This window comes from Plectrocnemia conspersa, unplaced genomic scaffold (genome assembly GCF_051122295.1).
Source record: "Plectrocnemia conspersa isolate PC_06_02 unplaced genomic scaffold, ASM5112229v1 ptg000009l, whole genome shotgun sequence".
Classification (NCBI taxonomy): Eukaryota; Metazoa; Arthropoda; class Insecta; order Trichoptera; family Polycentropodidae; genus Plectrocnemia; species Plectrocnemia conspersa.
Genome location: NW_028277173.1, coordinates 8,208,138 through 8,229,305, shown reverse-complemented (window position 1 = coordinate 8,229,305; position 21,168 = coordinate 8,208,138). Strand labels below are relative to the sequence as shown.

The 21,168-nt window shown below is 30.4% G+C and overlaps 6 protein-coding genes across 11 annotated transcripts in view; 3 read left to right on the top strand and 3 right to left on the bottom strand.

Annotated features, from left to right (window-relative positions):
- Positions 1-906: 906 nt before the first annotated feature.
- On the top strand, positions 907-2,229 carry Tfb5 (transcription factor B5). The gene is made up of 2 exons (XM_088192229.1): positions 907-988; positions 1,974-2,229. The coding sequence occupies exons 1-2, from the start codon at positions 954-956 to the stop codon at positions 2,158-2,160; spliced, it is 222 nt and encodes a 73-aa protein (XP_088048355.1). The 5' UTR covers positions 907-953; the 3' UTR covers positions 2,161-2,229.
- Positions 1,009-5,253, bottom strand: LOC148231807 (meiotic nuclear division protein 1 homolog). The gene is made up of 6 exons (XM_088192228.1): positions 5,175-5,253; positions 1,847-1,942; positions 1,653-1,789; positions 1,489-1,594; positions 1,279-1,425; positions 1,009-1,215 (listed from the first exon to the last, which is right to left on the bottom strand). Exons 2-6 carry the CDS (start codon positions 1,934-1,936, stop codon positions 1,075-1,077), a joined length of 621 nt encoding a protein of 206 aa, XP_088048354.1. The 5' UTR covers positions 1,937-1,942; positions 5,175-5,253; the 3' UTR covers positions 1,009-1,074.
- A 2,585-nt stretch (positions 5,254-7,838) lies between these two features.
- Nelf-E (negative elongation factor E) lies at positions 7,839-10,031 on the bottom strand. 2 transcript variants are annotated; one of them, XM_088191505.1, is made up of 5 exons: positions 9,653-10,031; positions 9,424-9,568; positions 9,216-9,365; positions 9,064-9,151; positions 7,839-8,011 (listed from the first exon to the last, which is right to left on the bottom strand). In XM_088191505.1, the coding sequence occupies exons 1-5, from the start codon at positions 9,921-9,923 to the stop codon at positions 7,859-7,861; spliced, it is 807 nt and encodes a 268-aa protein (XP_088047631.1). In that variant the 5' UTR covers positions 9,924-10,031; the 3' UTR covers positions 7,839-7,858. The 2 variants fall into 2 exon arrangements, with proteins under 2 accessions (XP_088047631.1, XP_088047630.1); XM_088191504.1 differs by having other exon boundaries at positions 9,216-9,362; positions 9,653-10,016.
- Positions 10,032-12,184: 2,153 nt separating this feature from the next.
- Positions 12,185-15,484, top strand: LOC148231805 (methyl farnesoate epoxidase-like). 3 transcript variants are annotated; one of them, XM_088192661.1, is made up of 8 exons: positions 12,185-12,438; positions 13,428-13,679; positions 13,744-13,969; positions 14,032-14,212; positions 14,274-14,566; positions 14,627-14,744; positions 14,818-14,956; positions 15,034-15,484. In XM_088192661.1, the coding sequence occupies exons 1-8, from the start codon at positions 12,357-12,359 to the stop codon at positions 15,216-15,218; spliced, it is 1,476 nt and encodes a 491-aa protein (XP_088048787.1). In that variant the 5' UTR covers positions 12,185-12,356; the 3' UTR covers positions 15,219-15,484. The 3 variants fall into 3 exon arrangements, with proteins under 3 accessions (XP_088048787.1, XP_088048789.1, XP_088048788.1); XM_088192662.1 differs by lacking the exon at positions 12,185-12,438 and having other exon boundaries at positions 13,565-13,674; XM_088192663.1 differs by lacking the exons at positions 14,818-14,956; positions 15,034-15,484 and having other exon boundaries at positions 14,614-14,740.
- Positions 15,485-15,634: 150 nt separating this feature from the next.
- On the bottom strand, positions 15,635-17,235 carry HDAC11 (Histone deacetylase 11). 3 transcript variants are annotated; one of them, XM_088192664.1, is made up of 8 exons: positions 17,096-17,235; positions 16,862-16,988; positions 16,688-16,798; positions 16,539-16,630; positions 16,273-16,480; positions 16,044-16,210; positions 15,872-15,980; positions 15,635-15,812 (listed from the first exon to the last, which is right to left on the bottom strand). In XM_088192664.1, the coding sequence occupies exons 1-8, from the start codon at positions 17,101-17,103 to the stop codon at positions 15,636-15,638; spliced, it is 999 nt and encodes a 332-aa protein (XP_088048790.1). In that variant the 5' UTR covers positions 17,104-17,235; the 3' UTR covers position 15,635. The 3 variants fall into 3 exon arrangements, 2 of the variants coding, with proteins under 2 accessions (XP_088048790.1, XP_088048791.1); XM_088192665.1 differs by having other exon boundaries at positions 16,862-16,985; positions 17,096-17,222; XR_015810734.1 differs by lacking the exon at positions 16,273-16,480 and having other exon boundaries at positions 17,096-17,224.
- A 3,838-nt stretch (positions 17,236-21,073) lies between these two features.
- Ndf (Nucleosome-destabilizing factor) overlaps positions 21,074-21,168 on the top strand; it is a 40,537-nt gene continuing 40,442 nt past the window's right edge. Inside the window, exon 1 of the mRNA XM_088193367.1 lies at positions 21,074-21,134. Coding sequence (XP_088049493.1) covers positions 21,103-21,134 — 32 coding nt within the window. The 5' untranslated portion in view covers positions 21,074-21,102. The remainder of the gene's footprint in view (positions 21,135-21,168) is intronic.

The following is a 21,168-nucleotide window of genomic DNA, read 5'->3' as shown; positions in this document are numbered from 1 at the left end:
ATTCCTGTATGTACGTATTTTTATGCAATTTACCATGTCTGACGAAAGGATTGCCATGCCAATTAAGAGAAGATGAGATAGGGCTGTACTTTTGGGTATTAGCTTCTAGAAGAAATTTGTAATGCGAAATAGAAAATTCAAAGATCACTTATATGAAACTGTACAATACAATTTGTGTGGCAAATGTGGTGTCAATTTCTAAGAGGCGCAAATATGACGGTTTAGCTCGCAGCCAGTAGCCGTCCGCAGCCAAAAAGCAACAGAGACGCGGTCTACACAGGCTCCCTGTGTAGACCGCGCACTATACAGCCAAGCGCCAGTCTCCGCGCACTTGTAGCTAATACTTATCGTCGCATTTCGTCATGCTCGGCCATTTATTTATACTAAAAATGACGGAACAAAGTATTTTTATAAAGTTTTGCGTTGAAAATGGGATTAAATGCAGTTTATTGGTACAAATATGATTCAAGGAGAGCAAAAAGCCACTGATAGAATAAATATGCTATAAAAATAAACTGCTGTAGTTTTAATATAGATTTCCATATAACTCTTCTGAAAAATTGCATATAATTTTTTTATCCAGCCCAATTATTTTTTTGTTCATCACATCCATATCGATCGACGCAGTGGACATAACTGGCTGGCTTGGCAGCCGCTATTGATTGCTCAAAACTTTGGCCGCGGCAGCCAGGTTGCCTAGTACGCGGCCAGCCTAATATATTTAGCTGTCGAACTATACCTTCTACTAGGCACTATCGTATTTAACATTGATTTATGTGGGGAAAATTGTTTCGCTATACGAGTAAGATTCTGAAACGAATTTTACTCGTAAAGCGAGGTTCCACTGTAAGTATATCTTTAGCAATTTTTGTCATAAAGTATTAAAATTCGTTAGCGTGACTAGCTTTTGCGTTGGCAACACTTACACCTTTGACAGTTATGCCAAACTCATCATGGTTAATGTTATGAAAGGTGTTCTTGTTGAATGGTAATAAAACATAATTTATATATCTCCCTTTATTCAAATAATGTATTCATATATATATATTGTTTTAACTCTTTAAATTATTAATTTTATATTTCTATATAATCTAGATCCTCAGGAATCCCAAAGTATTTGTTTATGGCATCAGCATCCATAGAAGTTTTGTTCTTGCACCAAGTTTTCATTACAAAAATATTGTCTGTCCATCTATTAACTGCATCTTTAATAACCTATAATAATATTCAAAGATTAGTTTTAAATCAATCCTCAATATTTAAAAATATAATAATTACTTGGTTGTTCTGCTTTAACGTATTCAAATAATCTGGATCGCATTGCGAGTATTTTTCTAGATCTTTGAGCAAATTATCCTTTACGATTTGCAATTCATTTAATTTTTGAATCGCTTCACTGTGCACTTCTGCATCTTCTCGTTTAGCCTTTTAACAAAACCAATTAGTTATTTTTCGTAATTATATAATTCAATATATTATCTTATATACATTTTCATGTGATAGTTTCTCTTGAACAGCTTTTAATTTATTTTTGCAACTTTCCAATTCGGTGTTGATTGATTCTAATTTAAGTTTCTTGGCATTTTTTGTCTTACTAAAAAAATATTTTAACTAATTATTCATATCTCTACACCTATATTACTTTTAAATACCTTTTCAATGCCCAAAAATATGTGGAAATTCCAATTTTATCAGTATCTACCAATCCTTCGTCGACTAATCCTTGTAAAACACCTTGTACAGATTGGGCAACGATTCCTTTTTCTTTCGGTGCAATTTTTTCCAAATCCTGAAATATTATTAAAATAATATATTTTTGAGAAATAATTTAACTTAAAACTTATACCTTCAATTGAAAAAATTCTTTCTTCTCATAGAATAACTCCAAAAGTCGTGTGCGTTTTTCATCTGCACTCACCCCCTTTCTTTTCGACATTTTGTACTGTAAATAATATATATTTTTATTATTTTAGCGATCAAGCAATGAAGCAATTTCTTCTACATCTCGATGAAACATTAGCTTTGGGAAGAAAATTTATACTTCAAGACTTAGACGAAACTCATGTATTCATATCTGCAGACATAATCGAAACGTTACAGGCGAGAGTAGACGATTTAATGGATCAAATTAGTTTTCCACTTCATGAGAAGGGAACGTAAATTAAAAATGTTATAAATATTTTTCTATATTTTATATTGTATGAATAAAAAAAATAATATAAAGCTCAACTGTTTTATTGCATTTAAATTATGAATGGGTAATAATATTACCTAAAAGATATAAATTAAAATGTTGTAAAGTTGATTTTTTTGTTTTTATATAATAATATACAATACATATTATTAATAAATTTGTATCATTTTGGTTTAAAATCTTTCGATTCACGTCTATTATTAAGTTAAATAACAAAAGTGTTTTGTGTATAAAAATAAATACGAATATTATAATTACATATAAATTAAAAACCACACTATTAATTATTTATTAACACCATATTTCTAACTTACATGTTTTATCTATAACTAAAAATAAACATAAATAAGAATATTTAAAATAAATTTAAGAACATAATAGCCCAAATAATTATTTATAGCAGGGCTGTGGAGTCGGAGTAGGAGCCGTGGTGTTTTGGCTGGAGCTTGAGTCGGAGTCGTGAAAAGTGAGAGACTCCAACCATTTTTTTTATAAAATGCATTTTTTTAAATTATGAAATTTTGACTGCGTAATAATGAATGTGTATAGCGTATAAATATTAAACGTGTAGAAGACCACCAAAAATACCTGGTAAAATTAAACTTTTTTGAGTCGGAGTGGAGTCGTGTTTTTTTTTTAACGACTCCACAGCCCGGATTTATAGTACATATGTACATAAATCATCAGGACAGTATTTTTTTTACATTGGGTTCTATAAAACGCGCAAACTGACTTATTACTGTCATTGTTTCTGGGGCAAAAGTTTTATCTGTTTTTCGTCCCTCGAGTCACTGAATGGCTGATTGTTGAAGGAGGAATATTATTTGTAAATTTGTTATATAGTTCGAAACTATTCTGTTCCTGTAAATTTTTTACCATTGTTTTCGTGACTATCAACATTTTGTTTTAGCAAATCTGTTGCCAATTTCCTTAAAAATATTTTTTTCCACTAAGGTCTTTTATCTTTCAATCATGAATTTTTTTAGTCCACAGAATAAATGTATTTAAATTAGCCAAACCTATCTTTATAAACATTATAAATAGCTATCTCGAAAGTATTTTTTCAAATATGTCATTTCTGTGAAATCATATTGGAATAAATTTTTCTATATATTTTACCAGTGAAAGTATAATTTATCTGGCAGGTGTTGGTAAAATGTTATGATTTCAACTTTTCCATATGTAGTAATATAAAAATTTACATACTAAGTACATTTTAACCAATAGATATACATATATTTTTACTAGTGAAAATATAATTCAACTGATAGGCGCTAGTGAAATTATATGCTGCTCTAAAATATCTATGAAACTCAATTTCAGTTTATTTTCTGTTTAAATCCAAACCTAACCTACACAAATTAACAAAACCCAACTTAATCTAATGAAAGTTCTAAAACGGTAAAACCTGACCTAATGAAAGTTCTAATAGTTTTAGCACTTTCATTTGGTCAGGTCCAAAATACAAACTAAACCAACTCATCTTTCAGGGGAAAATAAATGGAAGAAGTACAGACGTCGCATCTCACATATTGCTCCATAATTTGTCTGTAATATTATCCTATGTTTTAAAAATTATATAGTTATCCTTACTGATACACTCGGTCCTCGACTTTCGCACACAAATGGTTCCTGAAAATGTGTGCGAATGTTGAATGTTTGAAACCAGAGGGATGTAAAAAAAATAATCCAGATCTTGATGAATATGTCATATTTGTATCGCTTGCAATGTTCTTTTCGTCCAAACTTTTGGTTAAATCTATATAATCTATTACATATTCTACGTTAGAAATATAGGAACTTAATACTTTGAAAGCATTATAACTGTTGTAATCTTCTAAATCATTATTATGATCATCTTCCAACAAAATTTTTAATATGTATAGTCCTTATTTTTATAATTTATACTATAAAAAATTAAATATGTGTGAAGAAGAACAGTTACTATGATGAAATTCTATATGTAAATACTTGAATATCACTGAATGACAAAAATTATAATTTTGACAATGAAATAACTGATGTATCAACTAAACAGAATAAAAGTTGGACTAACACTGATTAATCACTTCAAGAAGGCGCCAATATTTATTGATAAATTTTGTTCTAAGACCGCTATCTCATTCATTAGATAAAATCAATTCTACCTATTTATTGTCCTTTTGTACCATGTGTGCAAACGTACTCAAGGGTTTTGTGATATACAGGAAACCCCCCGATAACACGGCAAATTAGAGACATGCTATTTGGGTGCCCGTTACTTTATGTGTGAGCGAACCAAAGGGAGGATATCTCACCACACGCGCCTGATTCACAAGCATGTATTGCAAAAATTGTATTAGTATTTTCTAGTCCTCCAACTACAAGCACCCAAATAACACGTTTCTAATTTACCGTAGTATTTGTGGGTCTACTGTACCTGTTTTTTTTTTATTTCAAAATATACAAAAAAATACATTTCAACACAAATAACTATTTTAAATCATAATATATGGCCAGATAAATTGAAATTCATAACATACGTCCATCATTTTATTACAGGATTACATAAAATATGAATAGAATAATATAAATAAATTTAAAAGATATGACATAAATTAAGCCAGCAAAACGTCTTCCTCGAACAAAAATGTTCAAGGTGATCTCCTGCAGCATCCCTAAATGTACAAAAATTTCTGAAATGACATTTTTTTAATATCCTTTGATATTTTCAAAATCTGGTCACCTTACATAAACCTTATATTTGGAGTGTTTTGCGGGCCTTCCTTCGCCTAGGCTTGGCTACAGGACGAACATTTCAGAATTTCAATAATTAATTATTTAATTACTCACTATTTTAGATATTATCGATCTATGGATTAAATTTGTAAGTTTTTACTTAATTGCACATCAATATTCAAAATTTAAATGAATTATGATTCCAGTTAATTGCGAACAATTCAATAAGACAACGATTGTAATTAAATGAGAAATAACACACCTATTATGTATAATAATCATGCAATAGTAAAGAAACGTCAAAAACAATTTTGTAGCGTTGTTCCCGCTTTCTAGTGTTGCCACCAAGCAAAACAAATTTTCTTGATGCTTATTCGAATGTTATTAAAAAATTATTGATTGGATATTATTAAAAATAAAATTATATGGCAATTTAATATTATTAACAATTTTGAATTATAAAATCAGAACTAACAACATTTTTTCGGGGAATGTGTAATATTTAAATAGTAATAGATAATTATATGATAATTATGTTATTTTATATTGAAGTAATTATATTATTTTTACAATTTACACAGAATGTTCGACACATATTCTAACTTTTATAAATTGAAAATAAACTTGAGATATAAACTGATATATACATTTTATTTTACAAGGTAACGGGATAAGTTTACGTATAAAAAATACATTTATTAATTTATTAAATTTACTGATGTATAGATTTTCTTAACGCAGCCAAGGGGTGCAAATTTTAAAAGGTCAGGTGCAAACGAGTGATAGCGAGAGAGCCCATGAATAAATCTTCCCAACGAATATACTAAAATGGAAGATTATATAAATTGCCAATAAGTTCATTCTGCATAAATGGTTTAAATGTTCTAACCAACAGTCGCTCGCTGTAAGGACTTCATTAAAGATTTTTTTAAGAGGGAGGGAGGGAGGGAGAAAGTTGACCAGTCATTTGTCGTTTTTTATTATTTAGATTTCCTTAACTCATAGTATTTCATTAAATGACATGCATTTTTATGACCAAATTCAATAGGGAACAAATACTCCCACCTGCTTCCCTCCTAAATAACGTCCCTGTTTAGAATCTACGTCAAAAGCAATAAAATCGTGCCGTCGCAGTGAAAACGCTCGGTTATCTAGCGTTCATATTAAGTCGTTTTATAACAATATTACGGCTTGCAATAAATGAGAATCGAGTTAAACATATCTAAACCAAATTTGAACCAATAGAACAGAAGTCAAAAATCCACGTCAAAAGCATTAAAATCGTGTAGGCACCGTTGCAGTAGGAACGCCCGGTATCGAGCGTTCTCCTATTGACCAAAATTCGATTTGAATATACTTTCATATTAAAAGTCCGTAATAATATTAGTAATGATAGCTATCATGTTTTGATGACGTATGCAATTGGACACAGATTGAGCTATTGCAGTAGTATTTTTATTGAAATATATAAAGTTACATATTAAAATATATGATGTTCGGTGAACGGTCCACGAGGCACGCACCAGCCGTGCAAACCCGCCAAAGTCGTGAAGAGAATGTGCCCACTTCAGTGTTACCAGAATACCGACAAGTTTTTCCCATAATAAAACCAATATATAAATACATAAATATCCACAATATTTTTAAATCATAGTGTAATATCGCTTATGTTTTCTTTGAGAACTGAGCTAGCTTAGTTTGTATTTTGGACTTCTAAAGTTCTAAAACTAATTATAGTTTTAGAACTTTTACAAAGTTAGGTTTGGGTTTGAACAGCAAATGGACGTTCATAGATATTTTAAAGCAGTGTATTAGCGGTTATTAGTTAAATTTTACTTTCGATGATAGAAATAAATATTGACTAGTAAAAATGTATTTCGAATTAACTAGTGAAAATATAACTACACTAAAATAAAAAAAATTTTCGGGATAGTTTCGACTGTTTTTTAGATTTTCTTTAAGGGATAACCCGAGAATTTTTGGTTTAGAATCAGGGTCGTCATTTCAGCTTTTCGAAGGAGGGCAGAAAAATTCATTCATTAAGATTCATAAAATTTCATTAAATGACATGCATTTTTCAGGCCATATTCAAAGGGGGCAATTGCTCCCCCCCTCCTGGCTTACTGCAGCTCGCCTACACCTAACCAGTTTAAATTTGAAAACGTATTTATGTAGCAAAACCTTGTTGGCCGCTTTGGTTAAAAGCTTCTGATATATGGAAAGTACTAGAAAGAAAAAAATAAAAAAAATTTTTTGCAAACATGTGAGTTGATCGGTATGCAAATTATATAAACAGTAGCCCAAAACCTAAATGATGGGCCGCCTAGATTTATTTCAAATTTTTATTGGTGTGAAAAAACAATCTTTTCTGTGGCGGCAAAAAGTCTAGCACCAGCGTTGAACTTAACATCCTCACTTTGCAGGTGTCTCGACGTGCTCTATACTGCATTCTCCTATTTAACTTTGATTTTAACTATTCCATAACGTAAAATTAGCAAAGGTTACTTAATTTTGACCTATGTTTCAGAAGATATATTATATTTCTCCAATGTTTGCAAACGTGGTTATGCAGGAATATACCTGTAGATACTTTAGTAACATGTTGATTAAGTATATTTAAAATTTGAATATTATCTTATCCTCGTTCATCTTGTTCACTACTGATTTATGAAATTTAAATCCTTCAATCTCAACTCTTCCAATGAACGATTTTTAATGAAGTCAATTATAACTATACGTACTCTATATTTTTACCACACTGGGGATTAAAAAAAAGAAAATTAACTAAAATGAAAGTTAAAAATGACTTTTACAGTGTGTTTACCAAAGGATATACTCTTCACTAGCATTGATTATAACGTTTCCAGATTAATAATATACATATAATAACAATGAAAATAAATTGTTTAAATAACTCATTATATACATATATTTTATTATATTTCATTATGCAAATAAATCATCATCATATGTAACAATTGTTCGTCCATCTCTGTGTTGTCCTTTTTGTGGATGAGACACTGCGAGCGTGCTCCATGCAGACGATGAAGACGCTTCATTAATTCTTTCCATCTGCGGTTGCCGTCTGGCCATTGAAACCTATCATAGGAGAAAAACTATATTAATATCTTATTAACACATTTTAAGCGGTACGTAATTCGCGCAAGTTGTTTGCTGTAGCGGGCGAAATTGCGCAACGCGCGCGTAAAAATATTCTCGAGCAAAAAATGTTGTAACTTGCAAACTACCAAATATTTTTAAACGAAATTTTGAAAAACACTTACCACAAAACACTGCATCACTTCATTGAAGTTTCGACTATATATTATAAACTATACACAATATAATTACGCATAAATATTTTTTTAGGCTCTTTTTATACTAATTTGAATTAAACTAATTATTTAAACTACTATAATTATACTGCACTTAAAATTTATAGCATTAAAGTTTTAATCTTTTATTTTTGTGTGATAGTCTTGAAAACACTTGCCCCTATGCAGCGGCACGCCACAAAACGCACACATGAAACATGTGTCTTTTCGTAATTTATGAGCGGCACAAACACGACACTGCTTTTGGGGGTATTTTTTTTTGCCGGCACTTGTTATTATTTATAGTTTATGGTTTCTTATGTCCATTGATAGTCTTGCTGGTGGATCTTGGCGTGAAATTGCTTTCGATTATATAAAAAAAATTAATAATAAAGATTAAATAAAAAAAATAATAATAAAGATTATATAAAAAAATTAATAATAAAGATTATATAAAAAAAATAATAAAAGCGCGATGTCGTATACGTCAGTATTATAATTATTCCCGAAACGAGACTGAAGTTGTAAAATAAAACCCCAGTCGAAATGCATCATTAAGAAGTTGTATCACACGTGTGTAACAAATTTGCCCTCTTACAAAAAAAACACAGCAGGGATTTCAATTTTTTTACGAGCTATAGTCGTAGTTTTACGTTGCCCGCCTTCCGCATTAATCCAATACGATACGTAGTGCTACGTTACCCGACTTTCGCGTCAAGCAAATTTAAAACGTACTACTACGTTTGCCGCATTAGAGCGTTATTTATGAAAAAACGTAGTACAACGTGAGCCGCTTAAAATGTGTTAAATAATAAACATATTATTAATAATAATTACTTCTAATTGAATCCCGGCAATTAATGCTCCGTTCATATCAGCTATTGCTCGCTGAGCAGCTTCAGATCGTTCAAAAGTCACAAACCCTCTAAAAGTAGTTAAATTGAGATTAAATATTCAATCACATTTTTGAATATATGACAATTGTATACCTATTTTTTTCAATTTCCATCGATATGTTGTTAATGGTTCCATATTGTGTCATATGCTTTCGTAAATAATCTTCGGAAATCTTTCTTCCCATTACGAAAACGGTTGTACCGCCACCTTTAGGTTTTTGTGTTCCAGTTTTCTCTTCTCTACTTAAATATTTAAAAAGTAAGTAATATTTCAACAATTTATTCATAAAAAAATACTTACTTATCTCTGGCGACGACCAGAGAGTCGTATAAGCTATTGTTTCTAGGTGGAGACTTATCGTCAGGTGTTTCTTGAACGGAACTGAACGGCTGATACGATGCAACTTTATCTAAAGATCCTGGTCCGCTCAATTTTCTTTCGCGACCTTATATACGTCATAACATAAAATATTGTATACGTCATGACATTACTTGCTTAGTATAGATAAATTTCATAAATATATACTCACCGGCTCTTGGTCGTTTAAAAGAATGCTGGTTATTTTTCGTGGGTGGCGAAGCAATAGCGCGAATAGCTCCTGATTTTAGTAATTTTCTAGCATGCTCTCGAGCGTCTCTGGCCTGGGCGCCTCCGCTTCTCCCCAGCGCTGGTTTTTCGGGTTCGACTTTTGGCGCTTTCAAAGCTTGCACGGCTTTCTTTTTCTTCTTTAACTTTTGATACTTCGCCTGCAACATTATCTCTTCCTCTGTCATGTTACCGGGAAAATGTAAATAAACCATTCTTATTCGATTAACGCGACCCGACTGACGCTGACAATTTGACAGTTAACATAATAAACAATGCGTTGGTCTTAACACCTACGGCTGTACGGCTATTATTTTCGTGATGAATAATCGTAAAATTAAAATATTATTATTTTATATATGCAAATATAATAAAATAATAGTTTATTACAAATTTAATAAACAAAAGCTGTTCTTGAAATAAAAATAATTTCTCTTTTCCAACTTGTAAATACATTTTCGTTCTACGTGGTGCTTAGTTTTTTCTGATTTTTAAGCCCCCACTTACCCAAAATATGAGATGTAAGATAAGGACGGAATAGCGCAGTGCGTAACGTTTTATACTAGTAACTCCGAAGTTGGGGGTTCAAGCCCTGGCAAAAGTATTCGAATTTTTTATATAAAAAATTCGCCATTTTTAAAAACCAGTCCCAGCTGCAGTGACACATATTGATTATAAATTGTATTACACATAATAATTTATAATTAATACAATAGATGTCACCGATTCTCATACTTTCTGTCAAGTGGTTAATACATAGGAGGCTTCCATAAATGATTTCACGGATTTAAGCGAGAAGAGGTCAGCGGATTTGTGACGATGTGAAACAAACAGGAATCTGACTCAATAAAATCTTGTGACATAGGAAGGAAGGGGGGGATAAAATTCTCGAAAAACCTGTAACATAATATATGGAAACCACCTTACTTGCTGGTATTCATTATGTCTCATTAGCTTACCCAGTTGGTATATCATATATGTATATATTCATCGCGATTTTCACTTATTTTCTTTCTATATTTCGGCTACGATGCTCCAGCTATGTTCGCGAATTCATGACCATGGCTGGAACATTGCAGCCGAAATATAAAAAGAAAGTAAGCGAAAATCGCGATGAATCCCGAGATTTCAAAAATATTTATACTCGCGAATCTCATAACTTAGATCACGGATCAGATTCATATAGGCAGTGGGATATATTTGGCCCGCGGACCGTAGTTTGATGAACTCTGATATGTATAATATTCAGATTTCTTGTGTAATAAGCGATGTGTGAAAATAGTTACTTAAAATGAGAGTATATACACATGACTTATGCTCGGGCATGCGCGGGAGGCGTGTCATTTTTATGAATTAATTATAATGCGAAGAGTCATACGCAACACTGATTTGTAAAATAGGATAAAATAAAATTTTCACAATAGGTGAATTAATTCTATTGAAATCTAAATTTTATATACATATGTGGGCGCTCTTTGTCATTGCTTCCTTTATATTGTACAAATTTAACATATTCAACTTTCATTGTCTGCATTGATCAGTATCGCATACTTAAAAAGTTCCTTTTGAAAATGTATTTAAATAGAATTTTATATTTAGAGATTCCATAAAGTATGTATTTGTTGGGACATTGCATATATTTATATCATATTAGTACTAAATTCGTCAGTAAAATGTTGTCATATTTTAGTGAATATAATCAGAAAAAAGGTCAAAAAAGCCCATTTGTGAAAAAATGGCACACGAAAAAGTTATACTTGACGACATATGTCGTATCTTATAAACTTTAAATATATACTTATTTTAGACAGTAGCTTGCTAGAGTATGTGCCACCCGGGGCGATCCTTAAAATTGCCCTTCCCCCCCATACATTTTTTAAAAGAAAATCTGACCTTCCTAAAAATCTGTAATTTAAAAATCTGGAACAGACTTCACAATTACGCTACATACCCTTTACATATTATATGCATAATATTTATTCTTGTATGTAATATTTGTTTTCTTATTTAAACAAGGTGCTTTGTAATACAATAAAAAATCTAATAAACTAACGAATTGTCAAGTTTGCATTATAATTAATTTTAAATAATATAATAAAGTGCAATATATCAAATAGTATAATACTCGTAAAAATCAACATATAATTACAGAGTAAAAAACACAAAAAATATTAATTATAGAATTTGCTAACAAATTATGTATTATTATAAAAATATACTTAATTATTTGTAGTTTCTATTTTAATATTATAATCGAAACTAGAAATTACAAATACATATTATGTATTATTGTTATTATAATAATAATAATAATTACTTTTTGCAATAAACGTATACAAAACAGATACACAAAGTTTCCCATTGGCTGATAATATGAGCAACACGTTCGTTCAAACAACGGTTGGCCGTGTCTTGATTAGCCCTGTTCTATGTGATTACCAATTAAACGCTAGTTATTCTTCAACCGCTGCATTAACGAAACGTGACGCAAAAATAAAAAGCAATATAATATTGTAAAAATTAAAATTAAAAAATATAAATATTTTTTTATTTTGAAATCATAGTTTCCCTAATTCAAACATTATATATTACTTGTCGTGGCGATGTTCAAGCATTACTTTGTAACGCGTTACTAAAGTATCTTCAAAATGATTTTATTTTACATCTTTATTATACTGATTTTATATTTGACTTTTTGTAATTGCGAACGTCCATCAACATTTCCACCAGGTATGCAATTATTTAACCTAATTGTTTAAAGTGACCAGATGTGTAGGTTGGATTCGTTGATTATTGCTCACAATTAGGATGTGGTAAACTCAGGTTTAGACCGGGTCTAATTTATAGTGTATTCCCTATATTATCTCATTAATGAATCAAGTGTATATTTAATTAGTTATTTATTTTTATGTATGAGAGTGTATGTACAATATTATCTATTTTTATCGTTAACAATTTTTTTAGAAATATACAAAAGTCATAACAAAATAAATGTTTGTGTATATAAACTAACAAAATTAGATTCAATAAAGTAGTACACAGTTTTAATAGATGTTAAATAATTACTACTACTTTTTGCAGCATTCTGCATTGGGAATGTAATTATTTTTGTAAATATGTTGTCTTGTTATGTTATGTATTTATCGTCCAAGGTGAAAATGATTTTAGAAGTATCTATTAAAAAAATACGTTTTTTTATACGTATGAGTTAATGAAATTTTTTTTATTCATAAAATAACGTTTTTACATTTTCAGTGTATTCATTGGATAATCCAACAATATGTTTTTTTTAATTTATATTAAATAAACTTAAATGGTCTACTACTTTATTAAGTAACTGAGTAGGTAAACATGAGTTAAAAATTCTGACTAAACCAAGATTATTATTTTATCTTCGTGCTCGAAATGATTTTAACAGTAAGTAAAATTAAAATATAAATAACTCAGGTTCATCCTGAGTTACACGGTATTAGTTATTACTAATATTTTGGAAAGTTACAAATTTATACAGCAATCTCAAATTAACCAATCTCCCTGTGCACCAAAATTTGTCTACTGTAATTAGATTAATTCTTCATTACATTACTTACCCACAGGACTCATGTCATAACTGTACGCTGCAATCGAATACAAAAACTTTTTTAGCAAATACAAACATATAGCAAGTTATTCAAGCATAATGTTATTACCACAATTATTGTTTCTGTTTGATTAAATAGGACCGAGATGGTGGCCATTTGTTGGAAACATACCTCTAGTAGTTCGTAAACTAAAAGAAGTGAAGCTACATCACCTAGTATGGGCCGATCTTGTAAAAGTGTTTGGTCCTATTGTTGGTTTAAAATTGGGCAACGAAAAAGTAGTGATCGTTTCAGGAAAAGAGTTAATAAAAGAGGTATCAAACCGTGAAGAATTCGAAGGTAGACCAGATGGATTTTTTTGGAGAATGAGAAATAACGGGAAACGGTTAGGTATTCTTTTTAATAAATAATAAAGTATTAATTATATTGTTATATAAAATGGTTTGTAATTTAGGATTAGTATTTGTCGACGGACCATTTTGGAGAGAGCAAAGAAGATTTGTTTTACATCACCTCAAAAGATTTGGATTGGGAAGAAGTATCATGGAAGATTTAATAAATGACGAGGCTATCGCTTTAGTAGAATGGTTGAAAACCACAAAAGGAAGTCCTATTGAAACAGATGATATATTCGATGTTCATGTTTTGAATGTCATATGGGCGTTATTTGCCGGACAGAGGTATTACAATTATTTTATTTATTAATTCTGCCGTAATATATAACTAATAAAATTGTTTATAGATATAAAAGAGACAATGTGAAATTAACGGAGGTGTGTAAAGCGATGCAAAGGAATTTTAAATTGCTGGACGCTTCCGGTGGCCTACTACATCAATTACCGATACTCAGATTTATCATACCAAATAAATGCGGTTACACGCAATATGTTTCTAATCATCAAATAATGAAGAAATTTATCAGAGTATAGAATGTTATGAATTATATTGTGTTGAATTTGTGTTTGTACATTAAATATATTTCAGGAAAATATTGAAGAACATAAGAAAACTATTCAGCACGGCATCGATAGAGATCTGATCGATGCTTTTTTACACAAAGTAGAGAGTGAATCAGATCCGAACAGCTCTTTTACAGAAGACCAATTGGGCGGACTTTGTTTGGATTTTTTGTTAGCTGGTACAGATACAACTAGCAATACTTTACAGTTCTTCGTTTCTTATATGATACAGAATCCGGATGTGCAAAAACGAGCTCAACGTGAAATCGATACCATTATCGGAAGAAGTGGCTATGTTAATTTAGATGATCGTGTCAGGTTAAATAAGTAATTAATTATATACTATTGTAAGCCTATTTTAATAGTTATTTTCCTTAGAATGCCTTATGTATCAGCACTATCGTTAGAAATCCACAGAATAGGATCCGTTGCAGCTTCGGGCATTCCACATCGTGCTTTAGTGAATACAAACCTTGGCGGATATGTTATTCCAAAGGTATTAGAAATAAAAGTACTTATTAACATATAGTATATTATTTTATTATTAAATATACATTTATAATTACAAGGATACGACAATATTATTAATGCTATACAACGTCAATATGGATGAACATTGGGAAGATCCATTTGCATTTAAACCAGAAAGATTCTTAGACAATAATGAAGAGTTGATAGTAGACGACTGGTTTGCGCCATTTGGATATGGTTCTTATAACAACTATTAATCAATTATTATTATAATCTTATACATTTAATAAACATACATACTTAACTTTTAACAGGAAAGAGAAAATGCATCGGTGAAAATTTGGCAAAGGCGAACCTTTTTATATTTTGCATTTACCTACTTCAAAATTTTGACATTCTTTTGGATCCCAATAATCAATCAAAATCACATATGGAAATAGCCAATGGTATAGCTTCAGCACCAAAGTCTTTTCAATCAATTTGGAGATTGAGAGTGTAAATAATTAATTTTTCTATTAACAATAATTCAATATTTCTAATGATAATAATTTATATTTAATAATACTAGATTTATCACAGTAACGTACAAATAATAATATTGAAATATTATAAAATAAAATAATGACAATATTTTTTTCCTGTGTTTTTAAATATCTCATATTAATTTTTAATAATAATATATTTAGTTAGTTTAGTTAATAATAATATATATATATATATATATAGTATTATATAAGTTATGTATGTATCACTAATTTAAAATATTTTACTAATACAGAAATTTAATATTTTTATTAAATATTATTTTGGTTTTGTTTTTAATATTATGACCCTTTCATTTTAAAACAGTCAGAAATTGTTTTAGTAATAAAAATAATATTTTGAGCTTCATAATTAAGAATTAATATATATATATTTATTCTTTCTTTTCTTTAGGTCCTTTTGGTAAAAACCCTAATTCATTTAAGTTTAAAATAGAATTTGCTATAATTCTAGCAGTTCTTTTTAAATACCCTCCACTTGTCAGCATCACTATGGGAATTTTACGTTGTTTACAAGTTCGGAATACGAATTCATCTCTCCTTATAATTCCCTGTAAAGAAAATATTTGTTTAATATTAAGTAAACACATTTGCTTAAAAATATACGTACAATGTCCGATATGTTGAGTAAACCCAACGGATCGCCGGCTAATATGTCAGTGCCAGCGTTATAAACGAGTATATCAGGTGTGAACTTATCCAATGCTTTTAACAATGCACTAAAACAAAAATCGACTATAACAAATAAAATGAAAGTTTATTTAAAATATAAAAATATTTACTATTGTAGGTTGGCCAAATACATATCGTCTTCTACACCACAATGAACCTCCACTCTACATTTGATGGCTCGTTTAACTTTGTGCGCTCGCGGATATATGTCAACGTTATACATATCCATTATGTATACATTGTCGTCATCCAAAAAATCCAGTTCATACCCATTTCCCTGCAGAAATAATTTAATATATAAATACTTCAATCAAATAAACAAGTGTTACAAATTAATACTTGATGAGCGTCCAAATCGACAATCATCGCTTTCTTAATGCCTTTTCCACTGTGGAATAGAAATTTTATAAGCAGCGTAATATCAGCATATGGACAAAATCCACCGCCTTTATTAGCACTGCAATGATGAAATCCACCACCGACGTTAATAGCCCATCCCCTATCTATAGCCAACTTCCCAGCCAATATACTGCCACCGGTTTGAAACCTATTACAAAAATATTATCGATCTAAACTTCAAAATTTTTATATATTAGTTATCTTACCTCATAGGTCGTAAGTATCCTCTTTGAATAAAAATATTTGGCACAAGTACCAATGAAACAACTTCCGCTATTCTAGCCACGTTGACGCTCCACTAAAAGAACACAAAATAATAGATTATATACTCAGAAATGGTATGGATAATAACTACCTTTAGGTGATTCAAATATCTCTTTGGATGCACGACAAGCAAGTCTTCTTCGTCTGCTTCTAGTGGTTTTGTGATGGTATCTTTGGTGATAAACCCTTCTTCCATTAAATACTAGAAACCATAATTTAAATAATTTATATTCAATTTTTCAAACTCTTATTTATTTTAACATACTTGTATTATATGACCCCATTTGGAAGAGTCGAACACATGCAATTTTTCTAATCCCCAAAACTGGACATTGTATTCTTTTCTATATATTATTGGCAGTTGTGTGGGTGAGATATCAAAGTATAGACTGCTGAAAATCGATAATGCTATTTAAATTATGTTATTTCATTTTAACAATGATTGAGTTTCATGCAATATGGACAGTCACTATTTAATGAATATAGTAAAAACGAGCACCTCGTCATTCTTGTTGAAAAAATTACGTGATTATTTTATTCAATAAATAGTTAACACATTATTGATACTGCAAATTTTCCCGTTCGTCGATAAATAGTACAAGTGTCAACACTGACAGCCTATTTTTATTTTTAAATATTAATTTGGTCCAGCAGACTACAAAGGGGAAAAAAAGAATATTTAGAATTTATAAATTTTATGCAAAAAATCAAAATACATCAATTTTATGCTCATAAAAAATTAATAATTAGCCTCGATTTTTTATAGTACTTTTGCGTAATTTTATTTATATTTATTGCTTATTAAAAATTATCCCTTTAATGCCCGCTTATACGCTTATGCTTATATTTGTTACCCCTGTCAATAAAAAAATCTAACTTAATTAATTGATCTTTAGTCTACACCAAAGTCTCTTTAAAAACATTATTTATAATTTTCAAAATTTAAGATGTGTACTTTTAAAAATGTAATTAACCCTTAGACCGCCGACCGGTAAATTGTTAATTACTCGCTGTACGCCATGCGTTTTTAGCGATATAATTTTTTGGCTACTTACTCTGTTTAACACATCATTACAGCCAAAATACTCAATTTTTATATTTTAAAATTATATATGTATGATTAACATGATTTAAACATTCTAATTATATCAATAAACAAACATTTTTAGTCGTATTGTTGGAAATATAAAGTGAACAAAACTAAATCTATTGGTTGGTCCGCGTGTTGGCTCGCGTACACACACCTACACACACATGTACGCGCGCGGCACTATACAAGCGAACGACAAGCAGGGTCATGCTCACACTGAGACAATTTTAATATATAAATCTGCAACGCATTTTTTCTTCGTCTGACCTACATCCTGTTATAAACATTTACAAATCGACAAGATTTCTTTGATGCATACAAAATCACATATATCGTACACAAAAATAACCCTAATAACCAAACCGTTTGTTTTTGATCAATGGTGTTTGCAATTGGTTGTTGTTGAAGGTTGTCATATTTCTTTATATATAAAAATAATAAATAATAAAACTTGATAGCAAGATACGATGTTACATTTAACTATATATAATTATATGTATAATTTATAATATATACATATTATTCTTCTTCTTCCACGGCACTACAACCGGTGATCGGTTTTAGCCTTATCACCTAATTTCTTGTAGGGCTTCTAGATATATCTTGAGTTTTAGTATTTCTTCCGCTATTGCTTGCATTTTTCCTGGTTGTAATATTGCACATTCCAGCTTCCAAAATTGAAGTCCAATCGCTTATCTAGATTTCGATCGTCTAGGTCAGGGTTTCCCAAACTTTTTGAGCGACGGAACACTTCGTAAATCCGAAAATTTTGGCGGAACACTAAAATTATTTTGCTGTACCCAACTTCTAGGTACTAAAATCTTCGCCTTCATTATGAAGTAGAATATGTTCATTCTTTTAATTTACTCCAAATTTTTGAGAAATATCTATTTAGGCTCCATGGAATACATATTTTGGATTCGCGGAACACCAGTGTTCCGCGGAACATAGTTTGGGAAACCATGGTCTAGGTCATTATGAATCGGGGCGGATTTATTATTTCTTTGTGATTTTTTCATAACTATTTGGATTTATCCACGTTGGTTGGTTTGCTCCATGATAGAAACCCTCCTCCTTTATCCGGGCTTGGGACCGGCAAGAGTGCAACATATCTACACTCCAGGCGGAATATGTAATATATATTACACACACATACATATATATACAGTAAATAATAAAATTTTCGACCATCGTGACGCATTGGGGTAACCTGTTAGGTCACGATGGTATTAATTTAATGTAAATAAATAAACACATTACAAATAAATTATAAAATAATAGAAGTAAAATAAAATGATTCTACGACAAGGAATCGTTTTTGTTATTATTATTATTATTTAATATTTACTAAGAGTTAATATTGATATTTTATTAATTATATCTTATTTATATTTATTTATAAGTATTTAATAGTAATTATTATTATTATTATTTAATTATTACAAACAATAAAAACCAATCACAAAAACAGTTGACAATATTAAAACAGTCGAAATAACGTATAAATATAATATATTCACAAGTATTTACAAATCACAATTATCATTGAAATATTGATGACATAATTTAATTTCGATTCATAAATTAAAGTATAAAAAAACGAATTTCCGCGATGCGTTTGTGCTAACCCTAAAAGTGGTCTAAATAAGCACGATCGAAACCGCGCGCGAAATACAAACGATTAAAATTAAGGCGTGACTTTATAATTATATATACCACTGTTTCATCGCAAATTCTATAAATAAAATCACTGAAATCGTTTACTAGGAACTCAAACTGATTTTTAAAACATATATTGCCAACTTTTACCTTTCCGTTTCTTTAAAAAACGAAGGTTTTAACGAGCGCATCATATCATGCGCTTGGCGTTAGACAGTAGATTTACTTGCGCATATCATGCGCTTGGCGTTGAAAGGATTAAAAGTGTATTTTATGTTGGACGAGCTCGCTAAATTAAGTGGCTAGATTTTGAAAATATCAAAGAAGAAAACTTAACATAAATTAGTTATTATTACTGCGAGAGCAAAACAACATCAAAAAAGTTGATTTCGGAAATTTTTGACGAACGAGGAGGACAGATAAGGACTAAAAGAGGATAAAAGAAGGACAGAGATGGACAATCCTTCACAGAGAGCTTGGTTTTTCTCTGAATTTTTTCCACCTTAAACATCCCCCGGTCCACTAAGTCCCGCAAGTCCACCAGAACATTCCACCCCTACCATTAGAACTTAAAGTAGCAGTGAGAGAGAAAAATTATATTTATCGTATTATATCCAGCAGGGCCGAGTCTGTCGAGTGCGGGGTCCTACGGAAGAATAAAACACTAACCCCCCCTCCCCTTCCAAAAAAGGTTATGTGACGAATACAAAATGTATTCAATGATATTTTACACAAGGAAATGTTACTAAAATATCGAATATATTTTATATTTTTAATATAACAACATACAAATGTAATAACATCAATAATCAGTAATGATAATATAATTTTCTTTATCGCGTCAAGAATATATTTTATTCTAATTAACTTAATATTTACAATTCTTCAAATACACCACATCTCTAACTTTTCTCTGAAACTAGATTTTGAAAATATCAAAAAAAGACACTAAAAACGCTATCTCTATTTTTTGTCCGAGAGAATAAAGGAGGACAGATTGTCGCGAAAGGTAAATAAAGATTATTTAGAAAAATTGTTTACGTCCTGGTTTCACACCGTCGGTCCCGGTTTTATAGCATCGATCCGGTTTTACTTAATTTCCAATATGACCGTTTATTTATTTTTTAGCTGTATTAGTTTAGAGTTTCATAAATATAGTAAGTTTATTCAAAGGTCATCTCCGAAATTTTTTTGAGAAAAAAAAGTTGTTACGGAAGCGCAAAAATTTTTTTTTTTGAGAATTTTTGCTCAATGAGGACAACATTTTTGAGGAGGATATTTCCTTTCGAAAGAGGACGTCTTTTCATCTTTTTTTATGCAAACCCGGAGACGATTACCTTAGTTACTTTGTTTGGTGCTATATAGTTAGGTTGTGCAGTGTACTATCAGTGACTATTCAATTAATAAATACATTTTATCATATCTTATAATAAATCGTACATGAAATTTTAGAGCGTTTAGGTCCTACTGCACTAATAATGATATTAGCGATTAAATGAAAAACTACTGATATTTTTTTGCTCTTAAATTTCAATATGAAATATTTTAGAACAATAATTGCCATTTTGTCATTTGTTATTTTGATTGAATTATTGTATATGTTTTAGTTACTGGGTATTTAAAAAATGCTATGGAGCTAAATTATTGTTAGCTCTTTTAGCCGACTAGTGGTTAACGCCGATTGTGTTTCTTTTTTACTGGCAACGCACGCACGAGACGCCAGTCGTCACTCGAAGAGCGGAGGTCGAGTGGTCGTCATGTCGGCTTACAAAACGGGCGATCTCGTGTGGTGAGTGAAGCTTTCGCGTCCTCGACTAATCTGT